This window comes from Lepidochelys kempii, chromosome 1, assembly GCF_965140265.1.
Source record: "Lepidochelys kempii isolate rLepKem1 chromosome 1, rLepKem1.hap2, whole genome shotgun sequence".
Classification (NCBI taxonomy): Eukaryota; Metazoa; Chordata; order Testudines; family Cheloniidae; genus Lepidochelys; species Lepidochelys kempii.
The window spans coordinates 199145889-199173132 of NC_133256.1; the positions used below are offsets into that span (position 1 = coordinate 199145889).

Genomic DNA, 27244 nt, shown 5'->3' on the forward strand with positions numbered 1-27244 from the left:
GTGGTGTGAAACCTGGGGGCCCTGTCTCATCACTAATGGAGGGGTGGGGCTGGAATAAGCTATACTGATGAAGTCACAGGTTTGCCAAGGTACGCTGAGTCCATACTAGGAGTGTTTTACCAGTATAGCTATACCTTTAAAGCTCTGTTAGTGTAAGTGTGCCCTTACTGTTAGGTGATCAGGAAGCATTAATGCTGAACAAAAGGAAAAGCCTTCCACCTGCAGCTTGCTAAGAAACTACCCCTTCCCTGTGGTGAGGATCTGGCCAGAGTGATCCACGTATCCATTACCTCCAGTTGGGTAATTGCAACTCACTGTTTCTGGGGCTGAAGGTGGATAAAATGCAAAAGCTCCAGCTTATATAGAATGTGGTTGCCCCATGGGACATGTCTCTGAAAACACATCACCTCCTTGCTGTCTACTGATCCAGAGGTCTCTTTCAGCATCATTAATTACCAGATGTCTCCTTCCCATATTGTATAGTAGATTATTACCACCCCCACCAATGATGATTTTGTATTTTTCCATGCTGAATCTGATTTGTTGAGCCCAAGAGCCACGTTTGTTCTAATTACAAACCTGTTGAAGTCAATGGAGTTACGCCAGACATTAATTTTTTCATGTTTATAATCTTTCAAGGTCCTTTTTAATTTTTTCTCAGTCTTCATTCACTGGTGCTTGTATAAATAGAGAGTAGATGATGAAAATAATGGTGTCCCTTTAAGGAGCTGTAGCCTAAAGTTGCTCTAAATGGTCCCACCTGAAGAAGAGACAAGGCAGAATGGATAAAAGACGGCCAGAATTGCCTATGGCTGTCTAAGGAGTGGTTGTAGAACATCCTAGAACAAAACAAGCACATGGGGAGTAGTGAAAGTAAAAAAGTAGATTGTTCAAGCTGTGAAGGAAGGAATATCACTAAGGTCTCTTTGGGAGAGTTTCTGAGATGCTGTGACCAGCCAATAAGTGAGGAGCAAGCCTGGGCCCTTTGCTTTCAATGTTGCCATAAAATGAAGCAGTTGGCTCAGGGCCCCTACCCTGTGGTGATTAAAGGTCTGGGAAGCATCCTTATCCATTCTGATGGTGCTGTTTCCTTCATGGTGCATCCTAAGCCTGGTAAGAACAAAGGCACTGGTGGATGGGGCTCTTAAACAAAAGTCTTCACCCTCTGATAATGCTATGGGTTTCTTTATTGTGCCTATGAGAATGTACAGCCATGTGATTCTGTCTTTGAAATGCTTTCTGTGGTGAATTCCATGAATCAATCTACAAATAAAAAACTAACTTGTAGTAGTTCCTGAACTAAATGTCTATGCTCCTAATGTGAAAGGCTGTATTCTCCATAGCAATTAGAGTATCTACAGAGAATGGAGAAGCATACCAGTAGTATTTCTAAAAAAGAATGAGGAGTACTTGTGGCACCTTAGAGACTAACACATTTATTTGAGCATAAGCTTTTGTGAGCTACAGCTCACTTTATCGGTTGCATCCGTTAGTCTCTAAGGTGCCATAAGTACTCCTTTTTGCAAATACAGACGAACACGGCTGCTACTCTGTAACCAGTAGTATTTCTAATGGTTAGAGTATCTGACTAGGAGTCAAAGTTTCCGGGTTCTAGTTCTGCATCTACTGCTCTTCACCACCTATTATATGGGGATGAAATACTTTTTTTTCTAGTGTACAGGGATGTTTTGAAACTTAATTACAGTTTGTAAAGTATTTTTGGCCAGAAAGTGCTACAGAAGTTCAATGTAGGACTATTCCTTCTCTTCTCTCCCCCCCCCCATTATCTTTGATTATTGAATCACTTGTTTTGTGGGATATTTGTACAAATGCTTGAGACAAGGGGCTCTGGTTTGGAAATTGATTGTCTTCACCTACATGGGTGTACACACCCCCAACATATTTATGTTTTAATCTGAAGCTTTGGTGACCTGATAGCTGCTTAGTCATATTGATGCACTTCCTAGCCTGCTTGCTTTCTGCTGTTAGACTTTCTCTGGAAGTAGCAATTGTGCTGGTATGTGTTTGTCAGCATAAGCTGTGGTGGTGAGGGAAGAGGGACAAGTGGCTGATAAAGACTCGGAGTTCATTTTGTGGCAGCATTCAGAGCAAAGCACCTCTCCCACATTCCTTTTTGCTGAAACCTCTCTAAGGATTCTGTGGCTGTTGCTAGATCTTGTATCCTGGAGTGGACAATAAATATGCCTTCCTTTACCAAAGGTCAAACGGTGCAAAGACGGAGCTATATTTAGGCATGTTCTCTTCCTAGCACACCACCACCACCCCAGAGACTACTGGATGCAGAAGGAAAGGAGAATTATTCTTTCTTTGGGGTAACAAACATCCACTAACAGATCACCACCACCATGCGTGGCTCGAGATGGAAGATGCGCCAGGCACCTTCTCTAGTGACCCTTAGATAGTCATATTTGGTTTACCCCCTCTGGAAAGGGGAGGATTGATGTGATTCAAGGCTTCTGGAGGTCTCCACTGTGACACTGTACCCAATATTCTTCATAGTGATATTATGTATGATTAAGCATAATTATGATGCATTTTATGCAAGATGAGTCAAGTGAGGTGTCATTGGAAAAGTTATGATTTGCTGAATATGATTATCCTATTGATATGCATTTATCATTTTCTTATCTAAAGTTATGAATATTGACTATTTATATCAAATGTAGTTACACCTGGGTGATGCCCACTAGGCAAGATAGTCTAGATAGCTGGCTGGGAAGGACCTATTCAGGGTAATGAGCCCTTAGGGAAAACAATAGGCCTTAGGAGAGGCTTACCTCCCACCTGGTGAGCCTTCCTGAGAATGCTCCAGACAGTCTGTAAGTAATGGTTGCTATGACTCCACAAGGTCATGAGACCAGGCCACATTTCTGGACTCCATCTTGGGATCATAGAATATCAGGGTTGGAAGAGACCTCAGGAGGTCATCTAGTCCAATCCCCTGCTCAAAGCAGGACCAACTGACCTTAATATCTATGAAAATCATCCCAGCTGAGGCTTTGTCAAGCCAGGCCTTGTCAGTGTTTTTCCACAAACTGAGTTTTGGATCAAAGGGTTCCCAACATATACTAAAGCTATAGAAGGAAGGGAGTGACATCAGTGGTTCTTCATTCCCCATGCAAGAAGACTTCTGAGGAACAAAGACTGAACTGGGGGAAGTGCTGGACCCAGGCTAAAGGGATTTCTAGCCTGTGTATGAAAGACTTGAGGATTCCAAGCTGCAAAGCAAGTGTAGTTTGTGCCTTAAGAATCTGAAGCCTGCTTGTATTATCTCTTAGGGTGAGAAACTGCTATTCATATCCAATCTGTTTAGTATATTAAGTTTAGTTTGTGTGTTTTGTTTGTTAGGTAATCTGCTTTGATCTGTTTGCTAGATTTTAAGTGATATCTATTGTAGTTTAATAAACTTGTTTTTGCTTTATCTAAACCACTGAGTTGGAGTGAAGTACTTGGGAATCTTGGCTCAGAGAGGCTGTTGCATATTCCTTTCCACATAGAGGGGGAGATGAACTGGATAATAAATTCATACTGGTTGGTGTTTGGACCAGGGCAGGACTAGACCACTCTGGGGTCTTAGGCTGAAAAGCTGGGGGTTATTTTGGCTGTAGCCTTTCTACTGTTGCTTCATGCTGTGGCTGGTCAGAGAACTTGCATGTAACTTCAGCTGGGTGTGTCCCTACCTGGGTGAATGCTGTGGAAGTGTAGGACCAGGAGTGGGTTCTGCAGCTTGTCATATCAGCACAGTGTGAGAGGTCAGAGGGCTCAGTGGTATCCCAGTCAAATCCACCGCCAGCAAGAAACCAAACGCCGACTCCAATTGCCCTCTCTAGTATGGACTTAAAGTCTGTAGGGATTGGTAAACTGCTTTATCTTTTTTCACTTGTTTTCCTTTCAGATGTTAATGAGACTCAACAACTGGAGGAGCAGGTAAGACTCTGGAGTTGAGAGATGACATTCAAGAACCTGTGATCTTTAGTCTGGCAAATGCACAGATAGAAGCCTGCATTGATAAAAGGACTAGCTAAAGGAATCTCGGCAGTCTTGCTCTTCAGTGATGCAGCAGGTTCATAAGATTCCATGGTCATCTAATATTCATGGCACTCATGCTATCCCAGTGGCTTGCCTAGGGTGTTGTCTCCTGCATGGGAGTGGAAATCTAGGTGAAGTTCCAGGCTAAATTAAAAAATGACCCAAATTGACTAGGCATAAGATAGACACTGAAGGGGTGGGGGAGGTTGGGTTGTGGCAGGAAATGCTGTCAACGGTGGGTCTGAGATGAAGCAGGCTGCTTTCCTTGCTGCCACAGCTCACTTAAACAATGTTATCTAACTGTATTTGGGTGTTACAACTGAATTAGGCCCCAGTCTCTCATCCCCAGTTGATCCATGGAGCATCTCAGTAGCCGCTTGAATGACAGCAGTAGGATTATGTTGTGTCCAAAGAGGTAGATGGCCTTGAATGTGGGAAAAGGTGCTGGCATGGTTGGGAGGGATAGAAATGTTGGGGTTCCATTTGGGCACTTTATCTCCACAATACCAAATTACTTCAGCATTAATCTGAAAAACCATTTCCTTGGCTTCTGTAGTTGACAGAGTGTCTGGGAATGGTGATCTATAAAGCCCTGGATTGGGGGATTGACAACCATCTGGAGCGAGAGCTGAGTGAATCACTGGAGAAGCTGATCTCCCTCCTCCTGAAATTAGACACTGAGGCAACAAAACCAGCCATCACTTTCCAGGATGTCCTCAAGGTTCCCACCCCTTCTTATTTTTACTATACGACCATGTCAAATTCTCTAATGTATCTACACTTACCATACTACCTAGTTGTTCCAGTGTATTCTGGGAAAATCTGGTCTTGGCCCCACCAGCGCATGTGAGCTGGTGCACTCCAGAAGATCCTGCTGTGCAGAGATGGGAAGAAGGGGCAAACTAGTTTCACATTGGTCAGGCTACGTACACATGGCCCACACTGTTTGCAGGAAACCTCATGCCATCTTAGGCCACTGGCAAGGACCCCACACAGTTAGGTGTCATAGCTACTAATTGTAGTGAGGATGGGAAAATACACCATGTGTAATGTCTTAACGACTTACAAACTCAATTAATATCTGTAGCATGGGTAGGCTCTTAAACTCTGGTTCTCCTATGGCTGTCTCCTGGTGCAAGTACCTGCCTTGAACTTATGCTCCCTGCAGGCATATTTCTATGAGGTTGTTTGATTCCTACTTCCCTCTCCTTTGCCTGATTTTCCAAGTCACCGGCAGAGATTCAGCTTATTTGGATGGGGTCTAGATAAGCCCCAGGTGGTAAAAAGAAAGTTATGGGCACATCCGTAAGAAAGTATGGTATTAATGCACCTGTCCTGCCTTCAGGAGAGATTCTTGCAGATAAGAGGAGAATCAGTGCTTGCAGCATTCCGTCTACCTAAAACTATTCTTGGCCTGGCAACTGAATGTAAGTGCAGGCAGTCAGGAGAGACTAGTGCAGTGTCAGAAAGTGGACCCTCCCAAGCAACCTTTTCCCATATCCCAAGGGATAATGGGACCCTCTACTCAAAAGCAGCACTGAAGCTAAAGGAAATGCTTCATCTAATCTTAATTTGCCTCTTTTCAGGCCTCTGGTCTCTAGCAGGCAAGACTCTTATGATATAGCTTTGCAAACCCACCTCTAGGCTAGACTAGCCTTTTTACTAGAAGCCCTCCCCATATGGGGTGGTATTTTTGTATCAGTAGAACTTGGGCAGCATGCAGGCACTAAGAAAAACTTTATCCAAAGCAACACATGGTCTCTGGTCAGTGCTCTAGCTTCAAAGCACAGTCCAGACACTAAGCCTCACCACCCCTCTTTCATTTTACATATGGGGAAACTGAGGCACATAAAACCTGATTTGTCCAAGGCCTTATACCAGGTTTCTGAAAGACCTGGGGTTTGAATGCTAATGATTCCTACTTTGTGCTCAGTCCATTACTGTTCTCAACGAAGCTTTCTCGCTGCCGGTCAACTGGCTGGTGTGTTCAATGCACAAGCAGCCATAATTTCAGTCTGCCAGGCTTATTTTTAGATTTAAGGAAAACCGAGAATAAAAACAAGTCTTCATGAGAGTACACAGTGGCTTCCTCTAACGTGCTGTCTCTGCCATGTCTCAGAAAAGGGCAGCCTCATCAGAAGACAGTGTTTAAATTTCCAGTATATAAAAGAGGATAAATTACATAGCTCCCTACATCATAGTTGGCACAAAATTGAGCTTTCCCTTTCTCTAGTCCTTTGCCCTCCCAGCAGAAGGGAAGGCTCTTCTGAGCTATAACATGCAAGGGACACAAGAAAAGGTGATCCTAATTTCAGAACCTGAGTAAACTGGAAACTGAGAGATGCAACCTGCCTCTGTCCCCAGATCCTTTATTTCAAGGAGGACTTTTCTCCAACCATCAGTGCTGAGTATATGGCTGAATTTCCTTTCAGATCTGTGAGGAGCATTTGCCCAGGCCCTCTGAGGCTGCCAGCTATTACAGAACAGTCTGCAGGGCTCTCTTTGCTGAGTACATAGATCTTCAGAAACTAATGCTCACCCTACAGAGCTCCAAAGAGGTATTTTGGGACCATCATTAAGCTGTCTCTTTCTTCCTACCCCACGCACTTAATTCCAGGCTAATCCTCTTGCCTTTTCCCCAAGCAGAAGGTTATTAAGCTAAAGTTCTATTCCCTGCATGTGAAAGGGGTGGGCTTTCTCCCAAGAGCCAGAATACATTAATCTCATGGATTTGTCTTCCATGTTGTTTTTTCAACTGTTGAAGTTGTCAGTACTGTGACTGGGGCTGGATGGACAGGAATGGTCTAGGAATGACTGGAACAGTACAGACTAATCAGCTCACATCTTCATTTGACAGAGTCTACGAAGAATGGATATGGAGGACTTGCTGGAAAATGACACTCAGAAGGAGAAGGATAATTACTGGGTAAGGATTTAGAATTCTTGGTTTTGTTTTTTTATACTCCCTCTGTGAGGCCTTCTCGTGACTTCCCAGCTTAAAACAAATAGATAAACATAACCAGTTAAAACCCTCTAAATACCAAGTGACACGTTATACTAAATTCTAGCTCTTTCTGGGAATTGCTATCCACACCAAGAGCAGGTCTCTTCTCTTCGGTCTTGTCTACACTGCCAACTTTGGGGAGATCTCCTACTGTAGCACTGTAGATCAGCCAGGGACATTCTAGCCACCATGTCACATAGACCTGCTGTGAGCAGGTCTAGATGTCAGGATAGTTGAGGGCCATTGGCTTCAACTGTTAGCACCTGTTCAGCTCCATCAGTGCTAAAGCAATGGTGGGAGATATAGCTTCCATATTCTTCTCTCTCCGACCCCCCCCCCCTTCCTCCCCATCCCTTCTAGTCTTATCCCTCTAGTTGGTAAACTCCAGGATTGCTGGGGCAGGGACAACTACTTGTTCTGTTCTGTCCAGGGCCAGTGAATTCAGTGCTCATGCAAAAGTAAACAGCTCTTCTGATTGGAGCCTTGCCAGGGTAAACCAATGCACTGGAGTCTGCTAAGAGACAGGAACAGCAACCCCCAAGAGACCTGCTCTTTGTCTAAATAGTGTTCACTTTGAAACATAACAAACCATTCATACGAAAATGTTTGTGAAGTTTGTGTTTAGGCATATTTTCAATTTTGTCATGTATTAAAATAAACTAGCAAGTTAACTCTCACTCCCCAGACCACTAAATCAACCTCATAGCTTATTCAGGGAAGACCCGAGTAAATGCATGGGCCTTTGCAGTATGGCCTGAAATCCCAAGAGATTCTGCTGCACTTAATTAAGAAAAGTGCTGTTTCAAAAGCAAGAGCCCCATTGCCAATCCTCTGCCTCTAGTCTCCCAGATTCAAGCCCCCCAAAGAGCCAGTTGCTTACACTATCCTGACAGGTAGCCAGGGCCCACGTTGAGCAGGGCTTCATAGATTCATGTCAACCCCTTGAATGGTATCTGGTAGCTAAAGCAGTCTATGGAGCACAGGATTATACACTTAATATGCTGAATATCACCATTAGGCAGACCCCTCCTTTGGCACATCTGGTGCAGAGCTGTGCTGTCGTAGCTATATACGTATGTTGGAGTATCTAAGGCACCGATCATCTTGACCTCAATGCTTAGATGCCTCTTTGGAATATAACTGTTGCCCCAGCCTTTAAGTGTGTGCACCCCCTGACAAATGGCTGAAGTGGGTGGAGCATGTGCATAGCTCCACCCCCGTTTGCATTAATGAGGCTAATGCTGTTAGCTCTTCCTCTGCATGTGGCCCTTTAGCAGGCTAGCTTGTGGCACGGTGTCCTCGGGGAGCTGCAGAATGGTGTGAGGCTGCGCAAGGCCATGGAGCGACCCCGACGTAGCGTTCCTCCCAAGGAATACACCCGCTCTCCCTATGAGCTCTTGACAGAGGACATCCGATGCAAGAGGTACACCCTCCGCAAGGTGAAGGTGAGCAATGGTTCTCAACATGCTTAGTTTGGCATCTGCTACTCTAGCTACCTGGCATCTGACATCTGTTTGATTAAACCCAACCTGTGTCCTCGGAATAACTTCCAGGCTCCAAGGGTGAATGAGAATTCATGAGCTCCACTTGTGCATATAATGGCCACCACATTCACCCACCAACTCACTTCATTTCCAAGAACTAAACTTAGCGCTGTGTAAACCATTCTAGGCTACCTTGTCTGAAGCCACTTCATAAAACTGTCTCTTGCTCGCTACCTTTCCCAGCTCTGGAATCACTGATCTGTCTCTCCACAGGCTCTCCAGGGTGCATCCTACCTGATCTTCTTGGCAGTATGCCATTCAGAAATGGAGGACTCTTACATGAAATGTATCCAAAGGGAAGTTTACTAGTGGTCTGCCTTAAGCAGAGGGCCTTAAGCAGCACTCACTGACTTGAATGGGGGTTTGGGCAAAATAAGGAAAGCTGAACAAGTTCCCAGCAAGTCCTGTTGTGCTGGCTGAAGTGTTAGTGGGCTCCAAAGCTGCTGATGTGCCCAGAGATGACGATGGAGTTCCTCTAAAGGACTGCAGCATCACCACTCACTTGTCACTGCTTGAGCTAGGTCAGTTTTAAAAGCTGGCATGAGGTTGTGCAGTGTTGCGATCTCTTGCAAGCCGACTCTTTGGCACGAGATGAGACAGTTACAAAATAAAAATCTTGCCTAGCACGCTAAACGCCAGTTCTTCAGCTGCTTATTGTATGCCCTCCTAAGGTGAGGGGGAATAACATACCTGGCTCAGCCAAGGCTGAAGAGCTTCACTTTGAAAATCCTCCCCTCGCCCTCCTTCACCAGCTGTCAAACACCAGCTCCTGGACTGTGGTGGTGTCCTTCCAACTGGGCTGAGAAACTGTACTTGAAGCCTGAGTCTGAACGCCGCTAATAGGGCATACACCATTCACAAGGTGCTTAGATACTCTGGTGATCAGGGGAAAGCAGAGGAAGTACCTTAGAGTAGGCTATATGTAACACCAACAGACTCCGGTTGTCAGTGGGTGGGATCGAACCTGGGACCTCTGGAGCTTAGTGCATGAGCCTCCACCACATGAGCTGGCTGTTAACTAAGGCTGTAGAGCAGACTTATTGGTCTTTTTATCTCTAAGTGGTCTTGGTGCTACTAGATAAGACTGAACACCACACTCAGGAGGTGAGTGGGTTACGTACACATAGGAGGTGGTATATCACTAGTTGTTATATGTTATGAGGCATAAATTGCAGGTGCACTCAAACCTAAGGCAGCAGAATGAACTGGGTCTTCAATTGTGATCCATGGATCATTAGTGTCACAAATACATCACTGTAACAAAAGCATTTATCAAGCAGTTGTACATGTACCTCCTGCTAGCTACAGTGCAGTCCGTGATCAAAACAGCCTCTGGAAACCACAAGTGAGTCATCAAAATTCAAATGAGCCCCTCTGCACCTTCAGTGCTGCTTTGCATCAGTCTGTATCAAACCAGGGTCAAGTTTGCAAGCACAAATGAGAGGAACAGGCAACACGAGGATAAATGGCAAACTGACCTGGAGACCCAGTGCTAGTATCTTCCCCTCACTCTCTGCATTCCCCAGTGCTTTCCTAAAGAGCAGGGTGTTAGAGCGAACAGCACAGGTACAAAATACGGCTAGCCAACAAACGCAGCTTCACCCGCTATACTAAATGGAGTCTGGTTTCATTTTCTCAAAATATTGTCCTCTTGTGACAGCCCTACGCTTGCTGCAGGAGGGGTTGCAGAAGAGGTGCCCATGTGATATAATCTGTCTTAGTGTTCTCCAATGAGAACTTGAGAGAAAAACTTGTATGTGCCTGCTAGCTACTTCTGTTACAGTTAACCTGTTTAGGAGCTTCTTAAACTACAAGGAGGTGCTATTCGTGCTTTACTGGGTGGGGAAGTTCTGCTAAGCTCTAATGCATGAAGTCCCCTCTCTGTGTGACCATGGTCTGGATATATTGTAATTTTGGAGTTGGAGTATGTTGAGGTTTTAGAGCCTTGAAACTCCTTATGCTACTTCTATGCATGATCTTTTCATGGGCTGCAGGAATTTTGTAAGCCTTATGCACATACCTAAGTGCTCTACCCAGCTCCCAGTAGATAGTCGTGCTATTTCTTCACAGGCTTTTCTCCTTGCAACAACATCTTACAATCCTATTGCCCTTTTTACCCTTCACTCCCAAGAAGTGTTTTATAATAGGACTCTTGTTTAATCTCTTGCCTATAAAAATTCTCTTGAGTTAGAGGCACACTTGTGAAATGCCATGAGTGGCTATGTAAGGTCATGAAACTGTATTTCCTAGTTCATCCTCCATTTCTGGGGAAGGAGGCTTTTCAAGAAAAAATGAACTTTCATCACTTCAGTGTCCTTTTCGCCCTTTCAGATCAACAGTGAGCAAAACTGCAAGAGCTCTGAAGGCAACACAGGTCCTTCACAGCCTCCTTTAAAGCCAATAAGTGACTTGTTTAGTTGTGATGGCATGAACAGAAGGATCCCTGAACTGGCTGAAGCAACACTGACCTATCCCATTCCCAAGTCCGGCAAGGTAGCTGGAATGTTAGACCATCCCTTTTTTATATATAGGCCAAATTAAAAGACCCCCTGTGTTACAGGGGGAAGGGAAGATGACTCAGATCTTCAACCTTTTCTCCCCTAGTCATTTCTAACTAATGCAGCTGCTTCTCTTCCTTTTTGCCTCCTAAAATGTTTCTGAACAGTCTTGGTCAAGCTATGGTTCACTTACTATAGCTTCTACTTTGAGTTGGTCCATGGAAATGTTCTCCATTGATTAGCAAAACACTCTATTTTTCCTATAGATTGGAATTTGTGTGGAAAGTGCACAGGTTACAAATGGTGAGAGTGCTGGGGATACAGAATTTCTGGCTGGGTGTGGAGACTGACTTGTGAAACAGTGCCCTTCTCAGAAAGGGCATGTCTATATTGCTCTGGGATCTTCATTTTATCCAGTGGCTTTTCATAGCTCTCTACTTCATGTTGCAGGCCTCAGAGAGGAAGCTGAAAGAGAACTCCCCCAAAGAACCCAGTCTGCACGACCTGCTCATGACAGAAATAAAACAGACACACAAGCTTCGACCGTCTTCCACAGAGACAAATGGGAGCAGGCACAAAGGTACCTACTGGTACTGCTGAGCATCCACTAGTAGTAGGCATACGTGTGATGTATGAGTTAGTCATGGGTCAAGTAAGGGATGCTAAGGCACTCGGATCAATTTTCAGAGGCACCAGCATTGCTACTTTTCAGACAGAATCATAACGTTGTAAGACTGGAAGGGCTCTTGAGAGGTCATCTAATCCAGTCCCCTTCATCTCTGGCTTATGTCACCTGCTAGGGCCCATGTGCCTGGGCTGGAGTCTCTCACCTCTTACAAGAAAGATGGGGTAAAAGGCTCTACTCCTGTGAGACTAAAAGGAGGCAAAGGGTTGCTGAGCCATCACCGCCTCAGAGAGGTCCAGTGTGAGACTTATGGAGTCTGTCGTCAGTGTCTTGCTCACTTAGGTTGCAGTTCTTGGTTTGGTTTTGTTTTTTTCCAGATACTTTTGTGATGCCAATGTTTTCTTTGAATTCCCTGTGTGGCAATGTCTTATCTGTCCAAAATGCCAGTACGGGGCTTACAATTCACAAAGTTAAAAAACAGCTGCTGATCCCTGACTTGCTGGTCCCAGAATTTCAGGTAAGTCCTTTTAAATGAAATCTTGCTATTATAGAGGCTGAAATGGCCAAAATATATTGGCACCCTGGAACTTCAGGTTCAAAGCCCAGCATGGGCAACTTGGCCCTTCACTCTTCTAGGGTGAATAAATTGGAGTACCAATCAGTTGATATGAGTCCTATCTACCCTCCGGAAATCCAAGCCCTGTGTAAAAATGGATCATTTGTGTAGTATGGATGGAGGCTTTAAAACTGAGGTTCAGTGCACATTCCATGACTCTTTTCATAAGAGTTGGAATCTGTGAAGCCAATGTTAGCCAAAATGTCTTCTGCTCCCCTTCCCTTTATCACTGATCTACACTCCAGAGATGTCTGCATTTCACGTGTTATGGGATATAGTGGAGATATACTACTCACTGCAAGTTAATCATTCAACCTTCTCTGCTTGTGGAATATCTGAGCAAACAGTTTAATTCAATAAATTAGAATGATCATAATATTAAAAAAATAACCCTATGAGTTGATCATGAACAGTTCTGAGTACTTGGTGTCTGAAATTCAAGCTGTGTTTAATCAGTCACATTTCTTTGTTTTCTGTTCCCTAATGCAGTCACTTTTTTTTCTTCTGGCACAAATACTCCTGCACATAAACTGGACGTTTTCCTACATGCACTTTTGTCAGTGAAATGCTTTCCTTTGACTTAAGCAATTGCAAATGTGAATGAATATTTGCATAAAATATCTAGCTGTATTTGCACAGCTCCCGTGTATAGTTGGTAGAAACTTGTGATCATTCTGATGACAATGTCTCATATAGCTCCATTGATTCTGAATCCTATTGGTGTATCTCTAGTGGTAAGGCTTGTACAAATGCTCTTGGCTAGCAGGATTGCAGCAGCACAAGCTAACAATTCAGGATTTTAAAACAAAATCCAGTTATTAAGGTTTCCTGTATTCTAAGGATCTCTTAAGCAGTTTCTATTATAGGGTCTTGAACTTCCACTAGTTTAGATTAGAGAGAGGCCAAGGCATTGGTACCTGGAACCATCTGGGGATTAGGCTATGTCACCCACAGAATTTCCTGAGTTGCTTTCATGAGTTCCTGCATGCAAACTGGAGCCAGGGAAAATTTAGCTTCCTGCATGGCCCCAAAGCTGTAGGAGGAGAATCTAGATTCAAGGGCTTCATCTGAACATCTTCCATCCCTGAAACTTTTGAGGGTGGCTGGAGTTGACGTTAGGATTTGGGTCCCATCTCCACTTTTTAAAATCTTTACTGGGTCAAATTCATCCTTGATGTAACTCCAGTGGAGTTTGACTCATTATTGCTCTTAATAATCTGGAGCATGGTGTGTGAATTGAGGTGAACAAGCCAGCTAATTTCACCACTACTTCTGCTTACCTTACCACTGCCAGATTGGCACTCATAAGAACCCCTGTTGTCTCCTTCATTGTCAATGAGGAGCATATCTGCTATTCTCAGGGGCTATAGATTATGGGGAAGTGACCTTCCCACCCAACCCTACCTCTCTGATGTGGTGTTTTATACCCACTAAGAATCTCCCACCTGTGATCCACAGGAAGCAGATGGGGCATTGAAATACAACTTGGGAGTCATCTCACACAGATCTGTACTGACCTCATGCAGCACAGGTCAGTATGCCTGTTCCTGTCTTACTCTCCCCTCTCACAACATGGTCTAAATTCTTGAATCAATGGGTCCTCCACATTCTGATGAGCTGACCCCAGTCCATCTTTCTCGACTTCCTCCTCGTTTTTGAAGTCACTTGTCTGCTAGAGCCATCTGATGTGAGGATCTCCATAACATGGAGTTGCTGGCATGGAGAGTGACCTTTCAAATCAATTCCTGGCTGTGAAACTTCTTGAATCTGTTAAATTTCTAAATAGTAACAAAATTCTTCATGCTTCCAGTTTCAGGCCTCAAGATGTATGTTATGGTAGCAAACATTCAGTGAGGCTTTAGAATGTGTGAATGAAAGGAATAAGTTAATCATTGATTTAAAGTAGGACCCATATATAAACAAAACATCACAGTTTCTTGCTTACATTTCTAATCAGAATTTCCCAATTACTTGGTGCTTCTGTGATTTTTGGGTAAGGGGGAGGAAGGGAAGAGGGTCTTTAGAACAGGCTTCACTGCCTTCAGAAACTGATCAGCCTGTAGTACTTAAGCATTTCACTCATCTAGAGAATCTCTAGAAGTTACCAGATCACATTTACGCTTTAACTCCTTGTTGTCATTTCCTACTTTACCATTTCCAGATTGCTCTGCAGACTGCACATTTACCCCCAAGAGCGTGCCAGTGCGAGGAGACTGTAAAACAAGCAGCTTCCTGAATCTAAATCCACGACAGCCTTTCTGCCGAGGGAGGTCCAAGTCTTTAAGGAGTGCCCTTCAAATCGAGGAAGATGTAAGTCCTGCATGGGCCTGCAACTCCGCTCCCAGTGGTGCCAAAAGCTGGTAATGAGCTGGCCAGGCTACTGTCCCAAGGGTTGCAGCTTGATGTTAGGATAGAAGTGAGCGCTAAAATGGAACATGGGATGGGGAAAATGGACTTCCCCCAACTTTTGTAATTTGAACTCTTAATAGAACTGGCCAAATTTTGACAAACTTTTTCAACAAAAAATAGATATAGCAACACCAAAATGTTTTACGAATTTGACAGTTTTGCTGAATTGTTTCAGTTTGAAATTTTTGTTTTGAAAGTGTCAAAATGAAATGTTTAGATTTTGTTTTTAAAATCCATTTTTGGTTCCAAATGACTGTTTGATTAAAACACTTAAATAGTCTAAATCAATCCAAGTTTAAAATATTCTAAATCAAAACACAACGTTTTGTTCAACTCAAACCTTTGGATTTTAGAATTGATAGCAAGCGCAAAAAACCCATTATTCACACAACTCTGCTCTTCAGTGCCTGCTCCTCTGCTAGTTAGCACAGCTGGTGCTGTTCCCTTCTAGCTTGGCTCTTCTGAATATGTGATGGGGTAACTATCCCTTGATGATGAGTAATGTTTAAACTAAATGGTATATGGCTACAGTTCTAGAGCTCCTGCAGAATGTTAAAAATGCACCTGAAAGTGCATGTTCAGCAGAAACTAGCATAACGCACATTCTACTAACCGATAACGTCAGAATCGGTTAACAAGCATGCTACACGGTGCTCCTAACTGAACTTCAGGAATAAGGCATTTCAAGGCGTTGTTAGGAAAACCAAGCCATGACTGACAACAGGTGTCGCACAGGTTCCAAGTAGGAGTTCTGTGGTCTTCAGCGGAGCCTAAAACTGGGACTAAAGTGCCTAAGTACCTTTGTGGCTCTGGTCCTCCATGCTAAATTTTGTACTGCACCTTTAAATGCGGTCCCTTCACTGCTGCAGTAAGACCTGCTGTTTTGTCACCTATCTGCTGCAGAAAGGGATACACCGCATTTTTGTATCGGGGTGGCCTTTTGGACTTATCCTAATACAAAGAGGCCCTTCATTGTATCGGGAGCAGAGAATATAAGTGTGGCCTGAAGCTCTTTTTCATGGCTGGTTTTCAAAAACTACTTCTTCAGAACATGGCTCACCTTCAAGATGGGAGCCAGGTGCGTCCCTTGCCATCCTTCACTCCCCTCAGCCTCTGGCATGGCTGTATTGTGACTCAGAAGGGCACTTTACCAGGCAGCCCTCTATTGTCTCAGAACCTGAGCTTGAGAGGAGATGCTTGAGATGACTTGGGCAGTTGCTGTACTGCAGACCCATCAGTCACCTGGGGCTGGAGTTCAATTCGGGTTTAGAATCCCACTCAAACAACTGGCTTTTTTTTCTTTGGTCTTTAACTCTTAGCTATCCTTTTTTTGTCTAGGATTACCCCTCTCCTACAAGTTGGCCATCACCAACCATTGCTGAACTGATTGGAAGCAGATATGCCGTGATGTCTGAAATGGAGGGCTCCCGCCAAAGAGATGGTTATAGTAGATCTTCAAGAGCCAGGGTATTTACCATTCTCCCTAGATGTACTGCCCTTTCTTTCTGAAGAACCTGCTGGCTCCATTCCTCTTCATGCACTCCTGTCCTTTCATTCCTGGGAATAACATGTGCCTGATAACCAAATGGATCCCAAGTGGCTTCACTTAACCCTATAATACACTGATCTTCAGGAATCCTGCCCCGGTCCACATGGAAGCTTTAGACACTGCACAGTGTTAAATTTCTAAGTAAGTTTAATTTGCCCACTGAGCCTAGACCCTAGCTAGTTCTCCAGTACTCCATGCTGTTGCCCAACAGATCCCTTCTTTCCAAAGTAAGAAAACTCTGTCATAGCTGGCCCACAAGAACCAAATGGGTTTAAGATGCAATACTTAACTAGGATTTCTGACATTCCTAAAAGCTCTAAGCAAATGCAAACCCTAGACTTTTAGCTGAAGGACATTCAGATACTTGGACTATGAGACCAAAGTGTTTTTCTTGAGCAAAAGGAGTTTCTCCTAACATAGTTGTTCACTTCCACTGTCCAACTATGGTGTCCTTCACCCTGAATCCTAAGGTGACCAGATAGCAACTGTGGGGGGAGGGGGGGAGGAAACGGGACAGGGGTGAGGGGTAATAGGCACCTATATAAGGAAAAAAGTCCCAAAAAATGGGACTGTCCCTTTAAACAGGATATTTGGTCACCCTACTGAATCCTCACTTTCTTCACACTTCTGTCGGAGTCCCCAACGCTGCTTGTGTACACCCTGCCTTCTTTCTGCCTCTTCTGTAATAGTCTTCCACGATCCCCTCCCTTTCTTGACTATTGAAACTCTCTCCTCTTTGGCCTCCCCAAGTTCTGGTGCTCCAGGCTGAGACCTGTGGCAATACCGCTTCTCACCACCATGTGTGCTTTATTTAAAAACAGAACAAAAAAAACTCCAAGCTATTCCTCAGCTTTTCCTATGGCTCATCATCCACTTCAGGATCAAAATTTGCCTGACACTTTAATCTCCCTGGAAATAATAGTCTGTCTCATTTCCCTATCCCCACCTTGCTTTCTTTATTGGATGGCTATGGTCGTCCACACAATCTAGCCATCAAGAGCAGCTCTTACTGTCTGAATCAAATCTTGTCATCAACACTCAAGTTTCAAATCTTCTCTGAAAACTTCTTTGCCTATGGCTTTTAATTCTTATGTCTCTGCCTTCCTGTATTTGAACTCTGTTACTGTATGTAGATCTAAAGCCTTCAGGATGCTGAATAATATAGGATATGCTATTCTGTACTGGCAACAGTTACTGCTTGCCAAGAGTTACTTCCCATTGGCATTCATAGGTAACTCTTATCTGCAGGTCTGTTTCAATTGCCATAAGCAGATGGTCTTTCTGTGGCCTTACAGGTGTCATCTGTGTAGCAGGTAAGCTGATGTAGAAGGACTTTATGGGGCAGGAGAAAGGATCATAAAAACTATTCTAAAGTGTCCAATTGCAGCACTCAATGGAGCAAGTTGTTTATCCCTTTAATTTTGCCTGCATAGTTGAGCACTATTGTAACTGTTTTCTCATGTTGGGAAGACTGTTCCCTTTGTAGTGTCTTAGTTAATTTAATTTTAAAATTCATGAAAGATAATGAAATTCTTACCATTCAAGAACCATCCTTGTTCCCCTATACTTGAGACTGCTCTCCGCTGCAAAGGTGGAATCTGACTGTCCCCAAAGTCCTGGGGCAGATGGTGGCTTGGTTCTAGATCAGGCTCCTAGGCAAATGCTCAGAGTCAGGATCTTATGGATGAACAGTGAAATTATCTGAATGCTTCAGTGACTTGGAACACGTTGAGACCCCTCTGCTTGTTCATAAACTGTAAGATTTGTTCATGTGTGTGGGGGGGAAACAAATCTGGGGCCTGTTACAGACTTAGTCATTTTAACTACATTTGAGGCAAAGCAGTTTGTGAACCGTGGGTCATCCAGCAGCAATCAAACACCCTGTCATTTGGTGACCTAGTCACACAACCCTAGTATTGAATTGTGAATATTGAGTACATGTGGCAAATAGTGAGTAGTTCCGTAGGCTGGAGCTTTTTCACACATCAGTCATTTAAACTAGTACGTATTAGTCTGTTCACAAATTACCAGTGAACAGGGAAGTTCTAATTGAAGCCAGGTGAATAAGTCAGAATTGCAAATTCTTTTGAGCTTGTTTGGAAGACACATCTTTGTCTGCAGTATTGAGATCTCCTGAACTCTGTTCAAATAATAACACTGGTTTTTTTCCCCTCCCCTCCCCCCTTTAGTGTCATCTGCTGCAATTGCTGCATCAAGGTAAGTCCGTTACTCTGTACAGCAGTTTAACTGATTAATTTCTATGTCTTGACACTCCCCACCGTGTGTCTTACCTAATCATAAAATAATTTCCTCTGTCCCATTGCCTCTTCCAATTTACCTTAAACCTCTCTCCGGGTTGCCTCGAAGAAGATGGAAGAAGCTGTCTCAAGATTCCAAATCAGTAACAAAAATATATACACCCCCAAAAGTATGGTCAGTTGCATAGTCTAAGGGACCAGATGGAAAACAACATATTTTTCTGGCTTCTCTTCAAAGCTTGGCCATTAACTTGCTGTGACGTTAAGAAAGTTGCTTCACTTTGTTCCTCCTTTTACTCCTGTGACAATGGAGATGATGATGCCTATCCATCTTTGTAAAGTGCTTGGAGACCTCTGGGTGAAGTACTTATTACAGTGAACTTCCTGACCCTGGTACAACTAAAATCTCTCCCCCTTACTAGTATATTAATATATCGACTAGTCCTGCATTTGGCAAACTTGCCCTGAGCCATACTGGCTTTTCAAAACTGAGAATTTGTTCTGTTGGTGACTTAAGTTTCATGGCATTCTGGTTCTAGATGTCTCTGCCCTCCAGACCATGTGTGCATCTTCCGCTTAGCTTAATAAAACCACTGAGACTCTCCAAGGAGGAGGACTCGGCTACCCAAGACCAGAAATCCTCACAGTTGTTTTTTGAAGTAGAACATTGGGATTGTTCTAGGTGAGGTTTTTTGTTTTTGTTTTAAATGTAAGACTTTCTATAGTCTTTCACTTTCTGGGTGTCTCAAAGTTCCTTTCAAGGGAAGGCATTGCTTCTGTGAAGTGGGACCAGGGTAGGCAAATACAATGGCTATTAGACATTAGTGCCTTTGGCCAATAGTATGTTACACTGAATGGCTGTCGGCCTACCCATTATCCTGGTTTATTAATGACTCTCTTGAAAAGGGACCATCAGATCTCAGGTTCCGAACAGAGATGGGTAGAGTAGACTACAGTTAACATCTCACCTAAAAGACTTCCATACCTGATATCTGTCTCTTTCTCCAAGTTAATGCTATTGGAGAAAAATTCACCCAATAATCCCTATCCAGTGTTTGTTTGTTTTTTATTCTCTGGGACATTAAAGCGGATAAAACTCCCTCAGGGTCCAATATATCTTGTATATCACCACAGCTTAGATACAAACTGGGACTCCTGTTCACAGGCAGTAACTTTAGGTGATCCAGAGGAATCCTCCCCTCTGGCAAACTAATAGCATCTTGTGCATAGGCTACAGTATCTGAGTGCATCACAGAATACATAAAGTAGCAAGCAGTCTCTTTGTTCTCTCCTTTTTCTGCTAGTATGTTAACTTTTTTTTGTCTTCCCCTTTTATTGTGGGAAAGCTATTCCAAAAAGATAGTTTAAAACCTGTCCCAAATGTGTTAAGGTCTGGACATTCTTGGCTCTCGTTATAAGGAGCCCCATAGCTATGGGCTGGTGGCAGGGTAAGGGTTGGGGGAGGTCAGAAGACCTCTTCCTTCTAGGCTGAAGTTGCATTGTCCATTATGAGAGCAATATTAGGAAACTCTTGGATTTGAAAGGTGTCTTTGGGGCGGACAAGACCTGTCCATTGCAGCATTTGGATTTGATCTACTTTTCAGTGTGGGTCAGTACAGTGTTCGGAGTACAGAGATGATAGCCATTAGTATTGCTTAACAGGTGGGTAGCTGCATTCAGAACCAGTTGGAGCTCTGCCAGGGTAGCTGCTCTCACTGCAAGGCATGGCACATGGTGGTGATTGAGGCTGGAGGTGACAAATACAAATCACCAGGGCCAGACCATTTATCAGAAAGTTGTGACCCCGTCTTGACCAGCCACAGCTGTAAAGAAAGCACATTAGTAACTGTGGGGATCTATTTATCTGCATCCTAGAGGTCACTGCTATCTTGATCATTGGAGGCCATGTTCCCACCCCCAACCCCTCCCCAAATGCAGATGAGCTGGTGCTTGCTTGTTCCAGTCATGTCATACACTGAAGGGAGTAGAAGGTGCTCAGCACCATCCAGGACTGTACTCTAGATGAAGTGCTAAGTGGGTGTTGGATCAGATCGGGAAAGGGGTTGGCAGAACACTCCACCTATTTAACTGAAGCCTGGATTCATTTTTGTAACTTTCAGAGTACCACTAGTGTTTGAACCCTATTGCCTAGCACAGTCTCTTGCCTCTCAGAGAGAGACCGTGATGGACTGGCCTTCTATGGACGTCTGTACCAAATGTGAGCAATACCTATTGCATGTCCTCTCCAGCCAGCAGCAATGCATCCCTCCCAAGAAAAGATCCAGGTCATGGACTGAACTGGAATGACTCCTCTCCAAATGTGTCTCCTGTCCTATTGAGTCCTTTACATTTTTGTGTTTTTTTTGCACCTGAAGAAGTGAATATATTAACATAAAGGCCTGAATAAAAGACCCCCTGCTGGATACTCTTGGCTACCCAGAAGGCACAGCTGTTTACTTATAGTGAAATAGTGTAAAACATTGTGGCTCTCAGCAATCTGCTTTTTATTTATTTAATAAATTAAATAATAAATGTTGAAGCACTATCATGCCTCTAGCATCTCATCCTTCACCACACTTGCTGTCACCCATAAAGACCATGGAAATCTAATAGTCACTGCCAAAGGGCAATCCCTATCATCTAAATAGTGAAATAGCACAGTAAGTGGGTGGGAATACTCACCCCAAAGCTCTGTTGCTTAGCAGGGGGAAAATGAGGCTTCCATCACATGATCACACCCCTCATGCTCACTCTGCCCTTCTTCCGCCCGCCCCCCCCCCCAATAATTGGCTCATTTAACATCACCAGAAATTAACTGCAGATACAGAATAGGATTCTAGCTATGGCCAGCAGACAAACTGCAGGGCTTGCAGCTTGGTTGGTAAGCAAGTCTCTTTGGTGCTTCCAGCTCTTCTGGAGGCTGTCAGTACTATGCCAGCAGGGCAACCCTCCATCACCACCTACAGTAGTTGCTCTCAGCCCAGTACTTTGCTTTTAGTCTGGCCTTGAACTTTTTCAACTGTTCTGAATTGGACCATATTGCTGCTTTGTGATGCTAAAGTGGAAAAATAAAGAGCATTTTGGTAAACTCTGTGAAGGGGAAACTCAAATTGTAGGGGTGGAAGGGAAGAGGGTTTGCTGGTATATTTGAATTTTAGAATCCACTTAAATCCTCCCTTTCCCCTTAAGACACCTGTAGAAACAAATGTCGTTCAAAGGTAGATTTCTCCTCCCTCAGCTTGTGCGGGAGGGTTTTTCGGTAAGAATTTGACATGCTAGGTAGCTGCTTTCACCAGGACTGTCAACAGGCTTGTGGTGACATTCATGCTGGATGAAGTAACATCTGGAACTTAAAGGTAAATGGCTGATTCTAGACTAGAGCCACTAGGGCAGAGGGAAGACAAGATGACATCTGAGCTGGATCCATGCTGCAAAACTCAGATCTGACTTTGAAGAGTTTGGAAATTCAAATCAAAGGATGTAAATTGTCAGCTGGGCAGAGGCAGTCCAGACTCAGTTATTCACAACACAAGCTGAGTCTACTAGGCTGTGTGCCTGCCCCAGTGAAGGTAAAGCACTTCAGAGTACTTCAAACACTGAACTGTAGTCCACTCATTAGAGTTGTCCTGAGGCTCCTGTCACTAGCATGCTAGCTTTCTGCTCACTGTGTCATGGTTCAGCTGTAAACTAAGCTAGTCTCCAAGAGACAAGCTGGGGCATACTTCGGTTGTAGAGGACAAAAGTTTACCCCACAGTCCTACTGAACCAGTGCTAAAGTAGAGCAGTGGAAAAACAAAATCTTCTCTCCATTCTTCCTGAAACCTTGAGTTACATTAGTCTGTGACTGGACCATTACAGTAAGCGCTCTGCCCTTATAGGAGAGGTGAACCCACCCACCTCAAACTACAGGTGAGAGTGACTGGCCCATGCCAGTAGTGGAATTTCCATGTGTCATGACCACCGTCAACACAACCCTACAGCCTTTAGATCAACACAAGTAGTCAATCATGAATGAAGAGTGCTCAGGTTGGTACAAGAGGCTGGAACTAGAATGCTGAGACATAACTCTAACTGTGTGTCAGACAAAATATCCCACCAACAAAACTTGTTATATTTCAGAGAAGTCCATCATAAGAGACAGAAATGCCTTAGCTAGGGATTGCTCAAAGAGAGACTTGGCAAAGTGATGGAACAAGTTGCTGTGGAGAATGAGGGGATATATAGATATGCTAGTTCTTTTCCATTTTTAGCTAATCCAGCCTATTCCACTAATTTCATAAGTAGGGAGAAGTAAGTAAACCAAAACATCCCAGCTACCTTCGAGACACCACTAACTTCCTAAGGAAACTTCAATCCATCGGTGATCTTCCTGATAACACCATCCTGGCCACTATGGATGTAGAAGCCCTCTACACCAACATTCCACACAAAGATGGACTACAAGCCGTCAGGAACACTATCCCCGATAATGTCACGGCTAACCTGGTGGCTGAACTTTGTGACTTTGTCCTTACCCATAACTATTTCACATTTGGGGACAATGTATACCTTCAAATCAGCAGCACTGCTTTGGGTACCCGCATGGCCCTACAGTATGCCAACATTTTTATGGCTGATTTAGAACAACGCTTCCTCAGCTCTCGTCCCCTAAAGCCCCTACTCTACTTGCGCTATATTGATGACATCTTCATCATCTGGACCCATGGAAAAGAAGCCCTTGAGGAATTCCACCATGATTTCAACAATTTCCATCCCACCACCAACCTCAGCCTGGTCCAGTCCACACAAGAGATCCACTTCCTGGACACTACAGTGCTAATAAACAATGGTCACATAAACACCACTCTATACCAGAAACCTACTGACCGCTATTCCTACCTGCATGCCTCCAGCTTTCACCCTGACCACACCACACGATCCATCGTCTACAGCCAAGCTCTGTGATACAACCGCATTTGCTCCAACCCCTCAGACAGAGACAAACACCTACAAGATCTCTGTCAAGCTTTCTTACAACTACAATACCCACCTGCAGAAGTAAAGAAACAGATTGATAGAGCCAGAAGAGTTCCCAGAAGTTACCTACTACAGGACAGGCCTAACACAGAAAATAACAGAACGCCACTAGCCGTCACCTTCAGCCCCCAACTAAAACCCCTCCAACGCATTATTAAGGATCTACAACCTATCCTAAAGGATGACCCAACACTCTCACAAATCTTGGGAGACAGGCCAGTCCTTGCCTACAGACAGCCCCGCAACCTGAAGCAAATACTCACCAACAACCACATACCACACAACAGAACCACTAACCCAGGAACTTATCCTTGCAACAAAGCCCGTTGCCAATTGTGCCCACATATCTATTCAGGGGACACCATCACAGGGCCTAATAACATCAGCCACACTATCAGAGGCTCGTGTACCTGCACATCCACCAATGTGATATATGCCATCATGTGCCAGCAATGCCCCTCTGCCATGTACATTGGTCAAACTGGACAGTCTCTACGTAAAAGAATAAATGGACACAAATCAGATGTCAAGAATTATAACATTCATAAACCAGTCGGAGAACACTTCAATCTCTCTGGTCATGCAATCACAGACATGAAGGTCGCTATCTTAAAACAAAAAAACTTCAAATCCAGACTCCAGCGAGAAACTGCTGAATTGGAATTCATTTGCAAATTGGATACTATTAATTTAGGCTTAAATAGAGACTGGGAGTGGCTAAGTCATTATGCAAGGTAGCCTATTTCCTCTTGTTTTTTCCTACCTCCCCCCCCCCCGATGTTCTGGTTTAACTTGGATTTAAACTTGGAGAGTGGTCAGTTTGGATGAGCTATTACCAGCAGGAGAGTGAGTTTGTGTGTGTATGGGGGTGGGGGGGATGTGAGAAAACCTGGATTTGTGCTGGAAATGGCCCACCTTAATTATGCACATTGTAGGGAGAATGGTCACTTTGGATGAGCTATTACCAGCAGGAGAGTGAGTTTGTGTGTGTGGTTTTTGGGAGGGGGTGAGAGAACCTGGATTTGTGCAGGAAATGGCCCAACTTGATTATCATGCACATTGTGTAAAGAGTTGTCGCTTTGGATGGGCTATCACCAGCAGGAGAGTGAATTTGTGTGGGGGGGTGGAGGGTGAGGAAAACCTGGATTTGTGCTGGAAATGGCCCACCTGATAATCACTTTAGATAAGCTATTACCAGCAGGACAGTGGGGTGGGAGGAGGTATTTTTTCACATTCTCTGTGTATATAAAGTCTGCTGCAGTTTCCACAGTATGCATCCGATGAAGTGAGCTGTAGCTCACGAAAGCTCATGCTCATATAAATTGGTTAGTCTCTAAGGTGCCACAAGTCCTCCTTTTCTTTTTGCAAAACATCTTTGCCTTTATCTTGTGGTTCAAACAGGGTGAGTGAGGAGGGATCCATGATGAGCTAACACCCATCTCAATACCTGTGATGCTTGTCACTTTGTTATACTACAGTAGGCTCAAGTGACTGACCTTGGCTTGGGAAATAGCTTTATGAATTCATCCTCCACCAGTATATCTGTTCTTGTAACAAGCAGGATGTCCATGAATAGTAAAACTGAATTATGTGCTCAGTCTTCCAGCAGAGGGCAGCAAAAGACTGTAATTTATATTAGCCATCATTTTCTGAACTCTGCAATCTTCTTTCTATTCAGTTGTACCAGTGCAAGAATGGTATTGCTCTCTGTGAGGCCAGGAGTTACATCAATTCTCCCCAGGCAAAGTAGAATCACCAAAATGAAGGAGAATCCTTCAGTCACAGGGATCTGTCCAATCTAAGTGGAATCACATGGTGATTTTAGTCCCTGGTGGAGCAGCATCATATAACCATAACTATTGATTTCTTCAAAAAAAGAACAGGAGTACATATATCTTCTTACTATATGTTCCATTCTATGCATCTGATGAAGTGGGCTGTAGCCCACGAAAGCTTATGCTCTAATAGATTTGTTAGTCTCTAAAGTGCCACAAGTACTCCTATTCTTTTTGCTGATACAGACTAACATGGCTACTACTCTGTAACCTATTGATTTCTTGGTGTCCCCTGAAATGGGATCACATGAGTATCGGGCTTTCTTGATGCAGTTAGAGCATGGCCTTCTGGCCTGACAGGGAATGAAATCAGCTGTGTATTTTACTATGAATATGTAGACCTGAAGAAGAGCTCTGTGGAGCTTGAAAGCTTGTCTCTCTCACCAATAGAAGTTAGTCCAATAAAAGATATTAACTCACCCCACCTTGTCTCCCTTACTATGAACAGAATACCTCAAGGCAGGCTGAGAAGTTTTCTGCCATGATATTTCAAGGAACCAAAATGACACTTTCTTCTTTTCTTCACTAGTTGGTTACCTGCAGAGAGACTGCCATGTGCCTTAACAGAGTCCTCCATAACCATTTACCAGCATGAGGAATCGTCTTAGACTGTTCAGGCTGTGTTAAGAAACAACAGCAGCTCTTTTCTTTTGCTAGAGACTTAAACTGAACATAATACTTTTGTGTGAATTTCACCCTCTGGCTCCTCGGGTCCTGCTTAGCAGAGCAAGGGTGTATTTCCTTGGCAGGGGAACGCGCTTTGTAGATCTCTTCCTACCTCATACTTGTAGGTCTGAACATGCCAAGAAGCTAAAGAACTTGAAGAGAGTTGGGAGAAGTCCTCTGACAGCATAGCCATATTGTCAGTGTGGGAGTACAACATGTATATGTTATGGACTATCTTCTCCCCTGCCCCGCTGACTTTCCCGGGAATGGTCTCAGCTGAAGTACTGTAATTCTGACCTGAAGGCACTCCCTCTATTTTTGTGCATCTACGGGGACTCACTAATCCAGGTGACAGATTTCTAGATGGAAGCCTCTGCTATATTGTCCATGTTGTGAGCCAAAATCAGCAGGTCCAGATAACTTGCATCCAAGGGTGTTAAAAGAGCTGGCTGAGGAGCAGCCTAGACCAATCTTGATTTTCAATAAGTCTTGGCACACTAGAGAAGTTCCAGAAGACTGGAGGAAAACTACTGTTGTGCCAATATTTTAAAAGGGTGAATGGGATGATCTGGGTAATTTTAGGCCTTCAGTCTAACATCAATCCCAGACAAGATAATGGAACAGCTGATACAGTACTCCATTAATAAAGAATGAAAGGAGGGTAATATAATCAATGCCAATAAACGGGTTTATGGAAAATAGATCCTGTCAAACTAACGTGATACCTTTTTTTTAATGAGATTACAAGTTTGGTTCATAAAGGTAATAGTGTAGATATACTATGCTTAGACTTCTGTGAGACGGTTGATTTAGTACCACACAACATTTTGATTAAAAAACTAGAACCATAAAAATTAATGTGGCACACATTAAATGGATTAAAAATTGGCTAACTGAAAGGTCTCATAATGTAATTTTAAATGGGGAATCATCACTCAGAGGGTGTGTTTCTAAGGAGGTCCTGCAGGGGTCAGTTCTTGACCCTATGCTATTTAACATTTTTATCAGTGATCTGGAAGAGAACATAAAATCATCACTGATAAAGTTTCCAGACAACACACAGACTGGGGAAAGTGGTAAATAATAAAAAAGTCAGGCCACTGATACAGAGTGATCTGGATCTCTTGGCAAGCTAGGTGCAAACAAACAATGTTTTGATACAACTACATCTAAA

The 27244-nt window shown here is 43.7% G+C and overlaps 1 protein-coding gene across 1 annotated transcript; it reads left to right on the forward strand.

The window, feature by feature from the left end:
• The first annotated feature begins 857 nt into the window (after positions 1–857).
• LOC140896469 (protein spire homolog 1-like) lies at positions 858–21034 on the forward strand. The gene is made up of 16 exons (XM_073308349.1): positions 858–1113; positions 3917–3948; positions 4607–4771; positions 6483–6608; positions 6908–6976; positions 8329–8499; positions 10930–11091; positions 11547–11676; positions 12099–12238; positions 13796–13868; positions 14499–14647; positions 16085–16213; positions 17544–17608; positions 18485–18512; positions 19093–19235; positions 20674–21034. Exons 1-16 carry the CDS (start codon positions 858–860, stop codon positions 20858–20860), a joined length of 2025 nt encoding a protein of 674 aa, XP_073164450.1. The 3' UTR covers positions 20861–21034.
• The last annotated feature ends 6210 nt before the right edge of the window (positions 21035–27244 follow it).

What these genes read in the sequence shown, in the direction of transcription:
- LOC140896469 (XM_073308349.1), top strand. Translation starts at nt 858, where the DNA reads ATGGGGAGTAGTGAAAGTAAAAAAGTAGATTGTTCAAGCTGTGAAGGA. An exon ending in ACACCCTCCGCAAGGTGAAG is followed by an intron (nt 8,500 to 10,929) that starts GTGAGCAATGGT and finishes TCGCCCTTTCAG; the next exon opens with ATCAACAGTGAGCAAAACTG. An exon ending in GAACATTGGGATTGTTCTAG is followed by an intron (nt 19,236 to 20,673) that starts GTGAGGTTTTTT and finishes TGTAACTTTCAG; the next exon opens with AGTACCACTAGTGTTTGAAC.